At 56.5% G+C, this 14246-nt stretch overlaps 3 protein-coding genes across 6 annotated transcripts in view; 1 reads left to right on the forward strand and 2 right to left on the reverse strand.

The window, feature by feature from the left end:
* FEM1A (fem-1 homolog A) overlaps positions 1-14246 on the forward strand; it is a 17729-nt gene continuing 3483 nt past the window's right edge. The window contains exons 1-3 of one of the 2 annotated variants that reach the window (XM_086863040.1): positions 1-2552; positions 2785-2838; positions 10331-10399. In XM_086863040.1, coding sequence (XP_086719166.1) covers positions 151-2157 — 2007 coding nt within the window. In that variant the 5' untranslated portion in view covers positions 1-150 and the 3' untranslated portion in view covers positions 2158-2552; positions 2785-2838; positions 10331-10399. Of the gene's footprint in view, positions 2553-2784; positions 3988-10330; positions 10400-14246 lie in introns of those variants that run through there. The other variant, XM_086863039.1, reaches the window with a different exon arrangement.
* Positions 6152-10162, reverse strand: TICAM1 (TIR domain containing adaptor molecule 1). 2 transcript variants are annotated; one of them, XM_086863038.1, is made up of 2 exons: positions 9896-10162; positions 6152-8626 (listed from the first exon to the last, which is right to left on the reverse strand). In XM_086863038.1, exon 2 carries the CDS (start codon positions 8452-8454, stop codon positions 6409-6411), a length of 2046 nt encoding a protein of 681 aa, XP_086719164.1. In that variant the 5' UTR covers positions 8455-8626; positions 9896-10162; the 3' UTR covers positions 6152-6408. The 2 variants fall into 2 exon arrangements, with proteins under 2 accessions (XP_086719164.1, XP_086719162.1); XM_086863036.1 differs by having other exon boundaries at positions 6152-8970; positions 9896-10113.
* Positions 10452-14246, reverse strand: part of LOC111940165 (uncharacterized) — a 9117-nt gene continuing 5322 nt past the window's right edge. Inside the window, exons 5-9 of one of the 2 annotated variants that reach the window (XM_086863035.1) lie at positions 12884-14099; positions 12264-12463; positions 11951-12079; positions 11418-11875; positions 10452-10913 (exon numbers count right to left, since the gene is read on the reverse strand). In XM_086863035.1, coding sequence (XP_086719161.1) covers positions 10745-10913; positions 11418-11875; positions 11951-12079; positions 12264-12463; positions 12884-14099 — 2172 coding nt within the window. In that variant the 3' untranslated portion in view covers positions 10452-10744. Of the gene's footprint in view, positions 10914-11232; positions 11876-11950; positions 12080-12263; positions 12464-12883; positions 14100-14246 lie in introns of those variants that run through there. The other variant, XM_023942741.2, reaches the window with a different exon arrangement.

The following is a 14246-nucleotide window of genomic DNA, read 5'->3' on the forward strand; positions in this document are numbered from 1 at the left end:
CGGCGCAGCCTGAGATGGCGGTCGGGCCCGGACGCTGAAGGTCCCGCCGCGCTGAGGGCAGGGGGGTCTCGCCGCCCCCCGCCCGCCCCGCGCCGCGCTGGGGCTGCGCCGCCGCCGCCGGTCCATGGCCTGGAGGCGGCTGCTGGCGCCATGGACCTGCGCACGGCCGTGTACAATGCGGCCCGCGACGGGAAGCTGAAGCTGCTGCAGAAGCTGCTGGGCAGCCGCAGCCGGGAGGAGCTGGAGGCGCTGACGGCGGGGCCCGGCGGCGGGGGCGGCCCCGGGGCCGGCAGCACCCCGCTGCTGATCGCGGCCCGGCACGGACACCTGGAGGTGGTGGAGTACCTGCTGGATCACTGCGGGGCTCGTGTGGAGGAGGGCGGCTCCGTCAGCTTCGACGGCGAGACCATCGAGGGGGCCCCGCCGCTGTGGGCGGCCTCGGCCGCCGGGCACCTGGGCGTGGTGCGGAGCCTGCTGGACCACGGCGCCTCGGTGAACCAGACCACGCTGACCAACTCCACCCCGCTGCGGGCCGCCTGCTTCGATGGGCACCTGGAGATCGTGCGGTACCTGGTGGGCGAGCGCGGGGCCGACCTGGAGGTGGCCAACAGGCACGGCCACACCTGCTTGATGATTTCCTGCTACAAAGGGCACCGGGAGATCGCCCGGTACTTGCTGGAGAAAGGGGCCGATGTGAACCGGCGCAGCGTGAAGGGAAACACGGCCTTGCACGACTGTGCCGAGTCGGGCAGCCTGGAGATCCTGCAGCTCCTGCTCCGCTCCAAGGCCCGCATGGAGAAGGACGGCTATGGCATGACCCCTCTGCTCGCTGCCAGTGTCACCGGCCACACCAACATCGTGGAGTACCTGATCCAGGGGGGGCTGCAGCAGGACGAGGCTGCGGGGAGCCAGAGTGGGACCTGTGCCTCCGGCGGGAGCCATCAGAGGGGCTGTACTGAAGAGGGCTGTGAGGGATGTGGTGCTTCAGCTTCCAGTCACGACGATGTCCCGAACGTGTTCTGCACTCGAGAGGCTGCAGTGGAAGCGCTGGAGCTGCTGGGTGCCACGTTTGTGGACAAGAAACGAGACCTGTTGGGAGCGCACAAGTACTGGCGCAGGGCGATGGAGCTGCGCTGCGAGGGCGGGAAGTACCTGCCTAAGCCCGAGCCCCGGCAGCTGGTGCTGGCCTACGACTATTCACGGGAGGTGAGCTCTCTGGAGGAGCTGGAAGCCCTGATCACGGACCCCGACGAGATGCGCATGCAGGCACTGCTGATTCGGGAGCGCATCCTGGGCCCTTCCCACCCCGACACCTCCTATTACATCCGTTACCGCGGGGCCGTCTACGCCGACTCCGGCAACTTCGAGCGCTGCATTAACCTGTGGAAGTACGCCCTGGACATGCAGCAAGGCAACCTGGAGCCCCTCAGCCCCATGACTGCCAGCAGTTTTCTTTCCTTTGCCGAGCTTTACTCCTACGTGCTCCAGGACCGTTCCAAAGGCACTTTAGCCACCCACCTGGGCTTCTCCGACCTCATCGGGGTGCTGAGCAAAGGGGTTCGGGAGGTGGAGAGGGCCCTGGTGCACGGCAAGGACCCCGTGGCCGACTCGGCGCAGTTCACCAAGACGTTGGCCATCATCCTGCACCTGGTTTTCCTGCTGGAGAAGGTGGAGTGCACCCCGGAGCAGGAGCACCAGAAGCGCCAGACCATCTACCGCCTGCTCAAGTGCAGCCCCCGCGCCAAGAACGGCTTCACGCTCCTGCACATGGCCGTGGACAAAGACACCACGACGGTGGGGCGTTACCCCGTGGGCAAATTCCCGTCGCTGCACGTGGTGAACTTGCTGCTGGAGTGCGGGGCAGACCCGGACAGCCGGGACTATGACAACAACACCCCCCTGCACGTGGCCGCCCGCAACAACTGCCCGCTGATCATGAGCGCCCTGATGGAGGCCGGGGCGCACATGGACGCCACCAACGCCTTCAAGCAGACGGCCTACGAGCTGCTGGACGAGAAGCTGCTCACCAAGAGCACCATGCAGCCCTTCAACTACATCACCCTCCAGTGCCTTGCTGCTCGAGCCCTGGACAAGCACAAGATTCCCTACAAGGGATTCATCCCTGAGGAGCTGGAAGCCTTCATTGAGCTGCACTAGGGCGCGACAGCCACGGTCCCCAGCCTGTCCCACCCCGCTGAGGTTGTGCAGTTGGAGGGCTCGGGCTGGCTGTGCCAAAGTGCCCAGGGCCGTCGCTGTGCTGAGCTTTGTCCCCATCTGTCACCACCCAGCTGGCGTGTCGGGGCAGGGGAGGAGGAGGCCCCAGAGCTCATGGCTGTCCCTCGTTGCCACCTTCAGGTACCAGCTCTCTCCAGTGCAGTCTGTCCACAGAAGGTCACAGCCACCATCGTGTCCTGAGAAGACGAGATGGAGATTCCCTGGGACCTGCTGCCTCTCCTGTTAGTGCTGGATTAACTCAGTGTTCAGCTTTGGAGCAGCTACACATCCCCCACGTGCTCTGGCCCTTCCCACCCCACACACCCAACAGATAGAAAGTGAGTGAGGAATAAAATATCCTTCAGCTAATCCCTTCCCCTCTCTCCTGTCAGGTTTGGGACAGCCCATGCCCAACAGCCGAGGGGCTCGAGCTCTGCCCAGGGATGGCACAGGGCTGGGTGTGCTGAGGATGGGGTTTGTCTCTCTCTTAGTTGGCCAAGTAGCAAATGGTGTTAAAGGCCTGAGATTTCCATGATTGTGCATAAAGCTGGGATGTTTTTTCTCTCGTAGAGCCAGGCCCTATCTATGCTGCAAGACTTCTCCAATCCTGTAGGATAGAGGAAGGTCAGTTCTGGTTATACAGTTTGATCCATAGATGTTGTAGTTTATGAATGGGGAGGAAAAAAACTACTTTAAGAACAAAATCCTGATGTGGTGTTCAGGCCCTTGGCTTGTCCATTCCACACCCATTCGCTCCATTCCCAGCGTGATGTTCTTTGGCTCCAGAGGGCAGCAGGGACTGAGCTGGAAGGGTGAATGTGGACGGTTTGGGAGCCAAAACAGCACATTCTGAACTATTTTCGAGGCTGAGCTCTTGCAAGCCCTTTAGGCCAGGAGGTACCTGCAGTGTGGAGGTGCTTGGAGTGGGTTATGAAAGCAAGTGAGTGTCTGTGGTGGGTTTGCACCAAGGTGGGCTGAAGGAAGAAGCAAGAAATGAAAGTTTAAGGTGCCTCCTTGTCCTTCTGAGGTTTTGGTATCACCTGCTTGGGCTCTGTTACTGCCCCATTCTGAAACCTCATGCAGTGGGTTCTTAGCAGCTGGTTTGGGCTTCTGAGTCTTCTTTTTTTTTCCTTTTTAATTTTTTTTGTAACTTCACTGAGGATGGTGCTACTTCCAAGGTGGAATTTGAAATCTCACCTGGCTGCTGTTTGGGCAAGCTCCTTCCTTTGATGAGGATCTGCACCCACCTTGTTTTTAACTCTGTAGTCTCAGGGCAGGTTTTTGAGCATGAGCAGAACCCTCCGTGGTGGAAAACAAAGAGTTTCCAGCAGTTTGTCCTTGTGCAGGGGGTGGTGGGCAGCCCGTGGCTCCTTCCCTGGCCCTGAGCAGGGTGGGGAGCACAGCTGAGGAGGGAAGCAGCTGCCTGGAGCTCTGGGAAAGGTCCCACCTGGGAGAGCAGACCCCTGGCCCCACCCTCGCTCTCTGTGCTACTGAAGCTTCTCGTATTTATCAGCCTCAATAACCACGCTCTGCCCCTTCAAGATATTGTAGATCTGCCAGTACATTTTGCAGTGTTAACTATAACGTTTATTTATAAAGCGAGGAAGTTTAACTTTAATTGAGCTGTAAAGTGCAGAGTTAGTTTAGCTGCCTTCTATTTTTTTTTTCCTTTTGGCTGAAACCTGAACTAAACTGCAGGAATGGGATTTGTTCCTTTGTGAGCTGATGAGCGCTCTTAACTTTAAATAATAAAACAAAAAATGGCTGCTAGAATGCAAGTGCCTTGGACTTCTTCCTGATAAGCCTCTATATTCAGATGTTTTCCTCTGTTTTCAGTTTGTTTCTCAGGGATGGGACACTGGGTATGGAATTCTGGGGTGTTTGCAATTAACAGGCAATTGGTTATTGGTTCATTTCATGGTTACTCCTGTAAAAACCTGAAAAAACCAATCTGTGCTGCAGTGGCAAACATTTCCCTGGGAAAAGAGTAACACTGACACTGAAATTACACCTCTTCTATGTTTTGCTTTATGTTTGGATGCAAATCAAACAGTGTTTACTTGTCTTACACACGTGGGACAATGGATGCAGCGAGCAGAAAGAGCGACACAATGTCAACAGTTTGGTTTCCAAACCCAAATCCATCAGGGACAATAAAAACAGAGGAATTAATGGTACTGGAGTTAGTTCCACACAGGAACCTGGATCCCAAAAATGCTTGGTCTCCCCCAAGGAGAGTGGGTGGATAAAATATTCGAACGTTTGTCCTGTCATTAATTGCTCCATCCTTATTCTTGATGCCTGGAGGAATGGTGGTGCCTTTGTGCTGGAAATTCCATTTAAGCAGTGTCTGCAGAGCCTGTGCTTCTCCCACGCAGACATTGCTGCAGGTGCTGTCCAGGTGTGTGAGGAGAGAGCTGCCAGCCAGGAGCCAGGTGGTCTCAGGCTGGTCAGGGCAGTTCCATCTGCAGCCAGGGCTGCTGGCAGGAGAGAGGTGGGAAGGGAGTTAATCCAGGCAGGAGCAACTCTGGAGCTGGGCTCTTGTGGTCAGGGAGCTGGGGGATCCAGTCAGGTGCAGCAGCCCCAAGGAGAAGAATATTCTGTGTGATGAAAAAGGCTTCAGTTTTTTTTAAACACATAAATAATCTGTAATTACATAGAGGGCCCAGCAATTAAATGTTGATAGTAATTACAGGGTGAGAAAAATGCATGATTTAGGGGTAATTACACTGAACAGGCCTGATTGACTGTAGGGCCAGCTCCATGTAGGCAAAACATGGAGCTGTGGGGAGCAGGGCAATGTTTCAGTGATTATTTTGTTAATTCTTGGGCAGAGAGGAGTTTTTTCTCCACTGTGGTGGCTGCAGACCCTCCTGTAGCCCAGACACAGCTCTCCCTCTCCTTTGTGTGATCCAAGCACGCTGGATGTGGCTGTGCTGAGGTTGTTTACAAGCTGGAGCAGCTTCCAGTTGACTAATTTGGCATGATTATTTATAGCAGGAGAGGAGGGATGTGTGAGTGCTCCCGAGGGGAGGGACTGTCCTGCACCAGCTGCAGGGGACAGGAATTGCAGTAACACAGCACCTCTTAATGGTGCTGTGGAGGAGAGAAACCGGGAAAATAAAAGGAATTGGAGCACTTGGAGGATGCCAGCAGGCTCTGGAAGGAGTAGATGAGTCAATCCATTGTCACTGGGTCCTGCAGAGTGAAAATCCAATCTGAGAGCTGGAAGCCAAGAGCTGGGGGCAGCTCAGTCTCCTCAGAATTTGGTGACGTCTGTCTCACTCAGGGGTTGGCTTGGGGCTCTTGGACAAAGGCTGGGGTCTGGAATGAGGCTGAGAGCGCAGGCCCAGGGCCGGGATGGGCTCAGATCCTCCTGGAGCCTGCTGGGGAAGCCAGGGAGTGAGCTGAGCACACACAGAGCTGCAGAACACCTGGAATGGGGTCAGTTCCTGTGCTGAGCACCGGGAGCGGCTCCTCAGGAGCCTGTGAGCTCTGCCCTGCTCCGGCACAGGCTCCGGGCTCTGCTCTGGGAGGGAACAGCCCCATTTGCAGGCCCTGGGTGGCTTTGGGGTGACCTCTGCTGACGATCAGGAAAATGGCTGTGCCTGGAGCCTGGGAGGAGCGAGGCCTTTGCTCCAGGTGCCCTCCTGCTGTCAAAGCTCAGTCGGTACCAGCCTGCTACAGCCCTTGCTCATTGCAAAATTACCCTTCCCACTCCCCATTCCTGGGTTTCTCCATCCCTCTGCACTACTCTGCTCACTGCTTTTGGGTTTTCGCTTTTTCCTTAAAGGCATCTTCCCAAAGAATCCCTTGCAGACTGTCCCTCAAATAATTTGGTCAGTGCCATCTCCCAGCCAACATGCAGAATAGTTTTCCACTTAGCCCTTGACTATCCTTTTTCTAATTCTACAGGAAAGAACCAGAGGAACACAAATAAATTAATTGCAATTTATTTATAAAATCTTCAAGTAATTCCAGACAATCAGGAAAATAATTTTCTCAGTTACTTGAAAATAAGGAAAAGTGGTTCCAAGAGATCACCACATCTCTTTTCCAACAAAAGATGAAGAATTTGAGTTTGTGCTTCAGGAAGATGGCACTCTTGATGCATAGAATGATAGTCCCAGTCCCAGCAGAATCATTCTAATCCAGGATTTGAAATGAATTTTGTCTGTGACCTTGGCTGCCAGGTCAGACGTTGTGCCTGGTTTGCTCCTGGCTGTCCCCTGGCCCAGGTGGGGCAGTTTCCACCTGCATCACGTTGTGGTTCCCGATCTGGACCATGCGGGCGTGTTGGATGATGAGGGCTGGGGTCCCCCCGGGGCCTGGCGTGATGTTGTAGTGCCCTGGGGGGAGCTGTGCTTGGGAAGGGGGAGGGCCCTGCTGAGCAGGGAGCTCCATGGGGGCAGGGGGACACCAGTGCTGGGCTGCTGGCCACGGCTGGGGCACTGCTGGAGGCACCCAGGGAGGGGAGCCCAGGCTCAGGGCAGCCAAGTTCTGCAGGGCTTGGTGCCGTTCCCAACGGGCCTGGAGCTTCCTTCTCTGCATCTGGTCCCACAGGGCTTTCTTCTCCCTGATCTTCTTGGGGTTAAAAGTCTTGTGCACATTCCTGGAGAAGAGGGGAGAGCTCTCGTTGAGGGTGACGAGCACACTGAGCATTGTGGGGATCCGGCTGCACTCCAGGGCGTTTGCCTTGGGTAGAAACGGGATGACCGAGTCTTGCTTGGAGGGGTCCAGAATGGACTGCATGAGAGCAGTGTCTGTCTGGAACAGACACAGGTTGCAGGGGAAGTTCTTGGTAAGCAGGAGGATCATGAAGGCAGAGTTTTCCATGGCCTCCTGGAAGCAAATCATGTGGCTGCGTCCGGCGATGAAGAAATCCTCACTGAGCGTGGCACCGTTGGACACCCCCATGCTCTCCAGCAGGTTCTTGACCCGGTGGGCCACAATCTCATCTTCACTGGCGTGCAGGACAACAAACGTGAAGAACTTGGCACCATCTGGCTCTGATGGATCCACAGCTGAGAGAGCAGGAGGCCGGGCTGGAGAGAGGGATGAGTGCAGGGGAGGGGTATGGAATAGGTTGGAGTGAGATTCCTGAAGAGGAGGAAGGGTTGAGGATATGGAATAGGTGGGAGGAGGAAGGGAACAGGTTGAAGTAGAAGCAGGTGCAGAGTTACAGGGAATGCCTGCTGGAATGTAGGAATCCTGTATGGACTCGTGGGAAGGAGCAGTATCCACTGCAGCCCTTGGGTCAGGGACACCAGTAGATAATCGCTTTTCATCCTGCTTTTCTCTTGGTGTGTGAGGCTCTGTCACTGTGCTGGACACATCTCTGCTTTGGGCAGGCTCCGAGGGCAGCGGCGTCTCCGGAATGGGGAGAGGGGTGGGATGGCAGGGACTGACCTGCAGAGCCTCCTCTGGCTGGGGCCCCTGTGCAGCTGTGTCCTGCCCAGGGCAGGGGCTGGCTGTGCTGGGCCAGCTGGATTCCTGCGGGCCGTGGCTCTGTGCGTCCCTGTCACGGTGTCCAGCACGGCTGGACCAGGGCACACACTCGGGGACACAGGGCTGGGTGTGAAAAACACCTGTTGGTGATGCACTGATCTCCAGACAGCTGGACAGGGAGGAGCTCCCCACAGAGCACAAGGTCCGTGGGCCTGAAAAGTCTGAGTTGCCTCCAATCTGCAGTGGTGAACTCCTCGCCACGTGGTGGGAGCTGGCTGTGTGGGGAAATCCTGCGTCCTCATGGGACCTCAGCGTCCAGAGCCTGTCCCCTGAGCCCCTGCTGGCTGCAGAGCCCTGTTTGTCCTGTTCCTCGGCTGGGATGCTGTTGAGTGGCCCCCGCTGAGCAGCCTGGCAGGCTTTGTCCCTGGCCTCGGGACTGCACAGCTTTTCCTGTGCCAGCACCGCGTACGCCTGTGCCAGCAGTGCCACGGCACCTGCATCCAGCTGGGGAGGCTGCAAATCCTCCCCGTCCTCCCGCGCTCCTGCAGCGCCCAGTTTGATCTGGTGGATGTACTGGGCTGCCTGGGTATCCCTCAAGTCATCCAGACAAATTCTTGCATCCGTTTCTTGCCCCAGAGTAAGCAGGACCATAGCCTGCAGTAACTTGCTGCAGGGCCCAGGTGTGAAGCGCTTCAGTTTGAGTTTGAGGCTCAGCAGTTTCTCTGGTGGGGCCTGGGACAGAATATTGAACAGGTCCTGGAAGCTCGGCTGCAGCTCAGCGCTCTGTGCCATCTCAGCAGCTGCTGGCCCCGACCACAGACTGCAGCAGGGATGGGAAAAGCATCTTGTGGCAAAGGGTTGTGTCCCCGTGGGGCTCGGGGTGCCCCGGTCGCGCTCCTCGTCCCACACAAACCTCTGGTGCCAGGGACTCGTCTGGGCCCTGGGGCCTCTCTGTGCTGGGAATCTGTGAGGAGAGCAGAGGACAGCGTTCAGAGGGGTGATGTGGGTGCTCAGGGATGCTCCTGGAGCTGCCAGGCTCTCTCACACCTCCCAAATATTTCTGCATCTGTTCCGTGCTTGCAGCTGTGCCAGTGCATTATTCCAACTCTGTGATTAAGCAAAGAGCACATTCTTTGCATTCATTTCACATTAATTACAACTGGCTTAAAATGATTGATGAAATAATGCTATATTTAGGTAAATCCAAGTGTCTCCTCCAGGCAGCTGGTTCCAGGGGTCTCACAGGCTCCTTGTGATGGCAGTCGAGGAATGAAACAGGTGTAGAGGAAACCCTTTCCAGCCGATAACCTGTGTCATCAGGGAAAATTCACAGGAAAGAATCCCTTCCCACTATCCCATCCAGCCCTGCCCTCTGGCACTGGGAGCCATTCCCTGTGTCCTGTCCCTCCAGGCCTTGTCCCCAGTCCCTCTCCAGCTCTCCTGGAGCCCCTCAGGCCCTGAAGGGGCTCTGAGCTCTCCCTGCAGCTTCTCCAGGTGAGCCCCCCCAGGCTGGCTCCAGAACAGAGGGGCTCTGGCTCTTGGAGCAGCTCCGTGGCCTCCTGTGGACTGGCTCCAGGTCCTTCTTTCATTGGAAGAGTTTATGTCCCCCTCCACAGGTGATCCCTGAGCCCCTGCACTCACCCCGGGCCTCTGCTGGGATTTTAATTAACCATCGGGAGTGTCTGGAGGGGAGGAGAGGATTCCCTGCTCCCGGGGCTGCCCGAGCCCGCTGCAGAACCTTTCCCTATTTAAAGGCAGCCCCAGCAAACGCCCGGAAATAATTCTCAACTGGGGAAAGTTTCCAGTTTCAGTTTTGTTTTCCTGTCTCATGAAAACCCTGCAATTGCCCAATTGCCCTCCCTCCCCGGGCCGGCCCTGCCCCCGGGGGCGAGCGGGAGGGAGGGAGGGAGCTGGAGCGGGGGCAGCCCCGGGACCCCCGGCAAGGGAGGGACAGGGATCCCCCGGCAAGGGAGGGAGGGACAGGGATCCCCCGGCAAGGGAGGGAGGGACAGGGATCCCCCGGCAAGGGAGGGAGGGACAGGGATCCCCCGGCAAGGGAGGGACGGGACAGGGATCCCCCGGCAAGGGAGGGACGGGACAGGGATCCCCCGGCAAGGGAGGGACGGGACAGGGATCCCCCGGCAAGGGAGGGACGGGACAGGGATCCCCCGGCAAGGGAGGGAGGGACAGGGATCCCCCGGCAAGGGAGGGACGGGACAGGGATCAGCCTTACCTGCGGCCGGGGCCCGGGGCACGCGGAAGCGGCGATGGGCGCGGGCGGGGCGGGGAGCAGAGCCCGGCCCGGGACCGGAGGAGCAGGAGGGCCCGGGACCGGAGGAGCAGGAGGGCCCGGGACCGGAGGAGCCACCCCCCACCCTCCCCAGCCAGGGCCAGCCCTGCCCGCTGTCCCCCGCACGAGCAGCCGGAGGTGGCAGAGCGCTGGGGACAGGCAGGGACCGACCTTTCCTGTTGGAACAGGAACGAGCACTGCAGAGCCAGGATCCGGGGGGGCAGAGGGAGCTAGGGGTGAGGATGAAGAGTGGTGGGACGTGCACAGATGCACCTGAGCCTCAGGAGTACAGGCAGAAGTCAGGGAAAAAAAATAAAGGTATTTTTTTGCTTAAGAAAGCATGGGACCTGCTAAAGGCACTTTGTTTTTCCCCTCCAGCAAGAGCAGGGAACAGACAAGATGGCCAGGGACAAGATCTGTTAAAGGCAAGGCTTCATCACAGCTCAGGTAAGGGTAGAACACAACCCTGCAGTTTTAGATACACACAAACCCACATGGCTTTGAATGCAGGTCAGGCTTTATTCCAGTGTCTGCTCACCAGCCCTGGCACAGGGACAATGCCAGGAACAGTTACCAAAATAGGCTACATTAGAAATTACTACAACGTAGTGTTTTCTAGGAAAGAACCATCACCTGGATTAAAATCCCCCCTATTTTAATAACAGAATATCCTAATTCCATGGCAGAGTAACTCCTGGGAAAAGCTGCCTCATTTAATGGCTGTGAAGTGTTTCACACATGGAGTTACTCACAGATAATCCTTGCAGTCATTCACAGAACTAGGAAAGGTGATTAAAGAAAACCCCACGCTGCTGAGTGCTTCTCCATGAAAGAGAAAGTGTTTGGCTGATCCATGAAGGGAAGTCTCTTCTTGAGAAGGAGCTCCTTGCCCCCAGCTGTGCCAGATGTGCTGCAGGGCCAAGCCTCCCCGGAAGCACAACAGGCACAAAGGAAGTTGTACCTTTAAAAGTGGAGAAGGTGGGAGATGGTATCAAAGGTCAAGCAGAGCATCTTCTCAAGAGTTCCACAGCTTGGGTGAATTAAAAACAAATTCAGCATTAAAAATAAGTTGAGATCACATCTCTCCCACAGTTTGTCTTAGCAAGATTCAGCCACTCACAGCTACAGCTGGGCTGAGTTAAAAAGCTGAAGTGCAGGTTCAATCTCCCCTTTCAGCACAGCAGTTGGATTTAAAAACAGTAAATCAAGATTCAGAATCTCCCCACCTTGGCTATCAAATCTCCTTACAACTACATCTGACTCTAAATTCAGAGCAGAGGCACTTGTGGCACAAGTGGGCACACAATTAGAAGATCAGTGCTGTTCTAGCCAAGTAGCCTTGGCCAGAAGAGCTGGGGTTTATCAGAGATCTTCCTCTGGTGCAGTGGTTTTTATCTCCTTGGCAGCCAGGGCCACATCTGTGTCCTTCCCAGCCTTCTCCTCCAGCTTCTCTAGCACTTCATACCATTTTTCTGAGAGCCTGTTGGTTCCCTTTGGCTCTTCAGGTGCCTTTGTCACCTCCTGTGATAGTGGAGCCTTTTCCAGCTTGGGTAATTTTCTATCACTCCTCATCTCTTTCTTCTTGTGCTTTCTGCTGTCCTGTGCCACTTTAGCCATGGCCCTGAAGGGCCCCACAATCCAGTTCAGAGGGGTGTTGTGAGTGACATATTCCAGGAGGACATCGAGGGACCTCCGCGCCTCTGCCACACGGTCCTGGCTCCGGGCCAGGGTGGCTCTGGAGAGGTCCTGGAAGGACACGGCCCTGGCAAAAGAGCTGTGGAGCTTGTGGATGTGTCGAGTGGCCTGAGACACAGCTTCCTGGATGCTGCTGGGGAGGCCGTGGATGCTGAGCCTGAGGCTCTCGTAGTTGGGCTGGAGCTGCTGGGTGATGATGCGCAGCATGGCCAGAGTGCGCGGCTCCACCTGCCGGGAGAGAACAGCTCAGTTACAGCTCGGGGAGCGCCCAGAGCGGGGCTGCTCTGCGCCTTCCGGGGATACCTCTGGCTGGCTGGCAGTTCTGACTTGGTGTCCTTTGGGCTGGGTCAGGCTCCAGTCCACCCACAGCTGGTGGAGCTTCTCCTGTCCCTCCAGCAGCTTCTGGCCAACCTCCTGTTTCACAGATTGAATCTGATGGGAAAAATGAGAGGAAAGGTTGCACTGTGAGCACACAGAGAGAGGCACGAGTGCTTCCCTGCCAGGGAAGGATCCAAGGTGACACTGAGCTGGTGCAGGATGGAGGAAGAGCTTCCAGCTGGAGAGCAGGGCAGGAAGGGCTACAGACAGGAGGAAGAAGGGCAAAGCGTGTTGGTACCAGTTTTATTGCCAGCTGCAGCCGTGAGAGGGTGTCCTGGGTGCGGTGCCTGAAGCCCTGAAGCTTGGCCAGGGAGAGCTGGTAGGCTCTGTGCCGGAGCCTGCCCGACAGCGAGCCCAGGCGCACAAAGTAACTCCTCTGCCTCTTCTGCTCCTCCACGGAGGCCACGCCAAACCCCTGCACCGTGGTGGCCAGTTTACCTGGAGGAAACAAGAACAGAGCTGCAGCTGGGCTCCACTGCCAGCTCAGAGGGGTGGAAGAGGTTGAGTCACCCATTGGAAAACACAAAGGCTGAAGCTTGCTGTGGGAGCAGGAGGTTTGTAGTCATTCATGTGTCAAAGGCAGGTTAGTCCCTGCTCAATCTTCAGGTAAGCAGACTTGGAGGGCTTGAAGCGTGAACCCACATGGTTATTTACTTTCAGGCTGATGGGTAAGGACCAGCCAGCAAATGCTTGAACTCTGTCCATACCATACGGCAATTTGGTGTTGACAGCCGGCAACTTGGTGATAAATTCAGAGCTACCTGTCTGCTTCAGAAGCTGAGTCTTGCTGTGTCAGGTGCTCTCTACTCAGGTGGGAAAGGACTTGCGTCTACAAGCGCCGGGTAAGTATTTTCTTACCTAGTTCCTCCTCAGTCATCGGGAGGTAATGATCCACCAGATCTTCTGACATTCCCAGGACAGATTCCACACCTCCAGCCACTGCCTGGCTCACTGCCTTGGCTTTGCTTATGCTGCTGGTGACCACTGAGTTGGTCATCTCCACACCCCCCTGGAGAGCCTCCCTGCCCTGCTCCAGGGCTGTGTTGATCTTGCTGGTGATGGTGCCATAGGCAGCATCCAGAGCTGTACCGACCGTAGAGGTGACCACAGATTTGGTCTTCTCAACGCTGTCTTGAACAGCCCCTTTGGTCAGGTCCACTGCTTCGGTCACCTTGTTGGCCACCAGGTCCTTGGCCCCCTGGGCAGCCCCCACAGCTGCAGTGATGGTGGAAGCAACAGCAGACTTGGTCCTGTCAACGCTGTCCTCCACCATGTGCTTGGTGACATCCACAGCCTCTGTCACCTTGTTGGTCACCAGCTCCTTGGCACCCTGGGCAGCCTCCACAGCGCTGACAATTGTAGAGGCAACTGCAGACTTGGTCAGGTCAACACTGTCTTCTACGATGTGTTTACTGAGGTCCACTGCCTTGGTCACCTTGTCTGTCACCAGCTCCTTGGCCCCCTGAGCAGCCTCCACTGCGCTGACAATCGTGGAAGTAACTGCAGACTTGGTCAGGTCAACACTGTCCTCCACCATGTGCTTGGTGACATCCACAGCTTTGGTGACCTTGTCCACAGCATCGGTCACCTTGTTGGCCACCATGTCCTTGGCCCCCTGGGCAGCCCCCACAGCTGCAGTGATGGTGGAAGTCACAGCAGACTTGGTCCTGTCAACACTGTCCTCCACAAGGTGCTTACTGAGGTCCACAGTCTCTGTCACCTTGTTGGTCACCAGCTCCTTGGCCCCTTGAGCAGCCTCCACAGCATTGACAATCGTAGAGGCAACTGCAAACTTGGTCCTGTCAACGCTGTCCTCCACCATGTGCTTGGTGACATCCACAGCCTCTGTCACCTTGCTGGTCACCAGCTCCTTGGCACCCTGGGCAGCCTCCACAGCGCTGCTGACAGTAGAGGTGACCACAGACCTGGTCAGCTTGACACTGTCCCCAACAACACTTTTAGTGAGGTCCACAGCTTCAGTGACTTTATCAGCCACCACTTCCTTGGCCTCGCAGGCAGCGTCCATAGCAGATGTCACCTTGGTGGACACCAGCTGCTTGGTGTCTGAGATTACCTGCACCAGGGAGAGGCAGAGAGAGATTTTTGTTGTTGTTCCAGAATGTGTTTTCCCTCCCTGAAAAAGCTTTTCCCCTCGGGTTAGTTGTGCCTGCAGTCTGTGGGAGGGCCGGGGAGGTGAGCACACCCAAACTGGCATGGACAT

The sequence above is a fragment of the Cyanistes caeruleus genome, chromosome 25 (genome assembly GCF_971803275.1).
Source record: "Cyanistes caeruleus chromosome 25, bCyaCae1.hap1.1, whole genome shotgun sequence".
NCBI lineage: Eukaryota > Metazoa > Chordata > Aves > Passeriformes > Paridae > Cyanistes > Cyanistes caeruleus.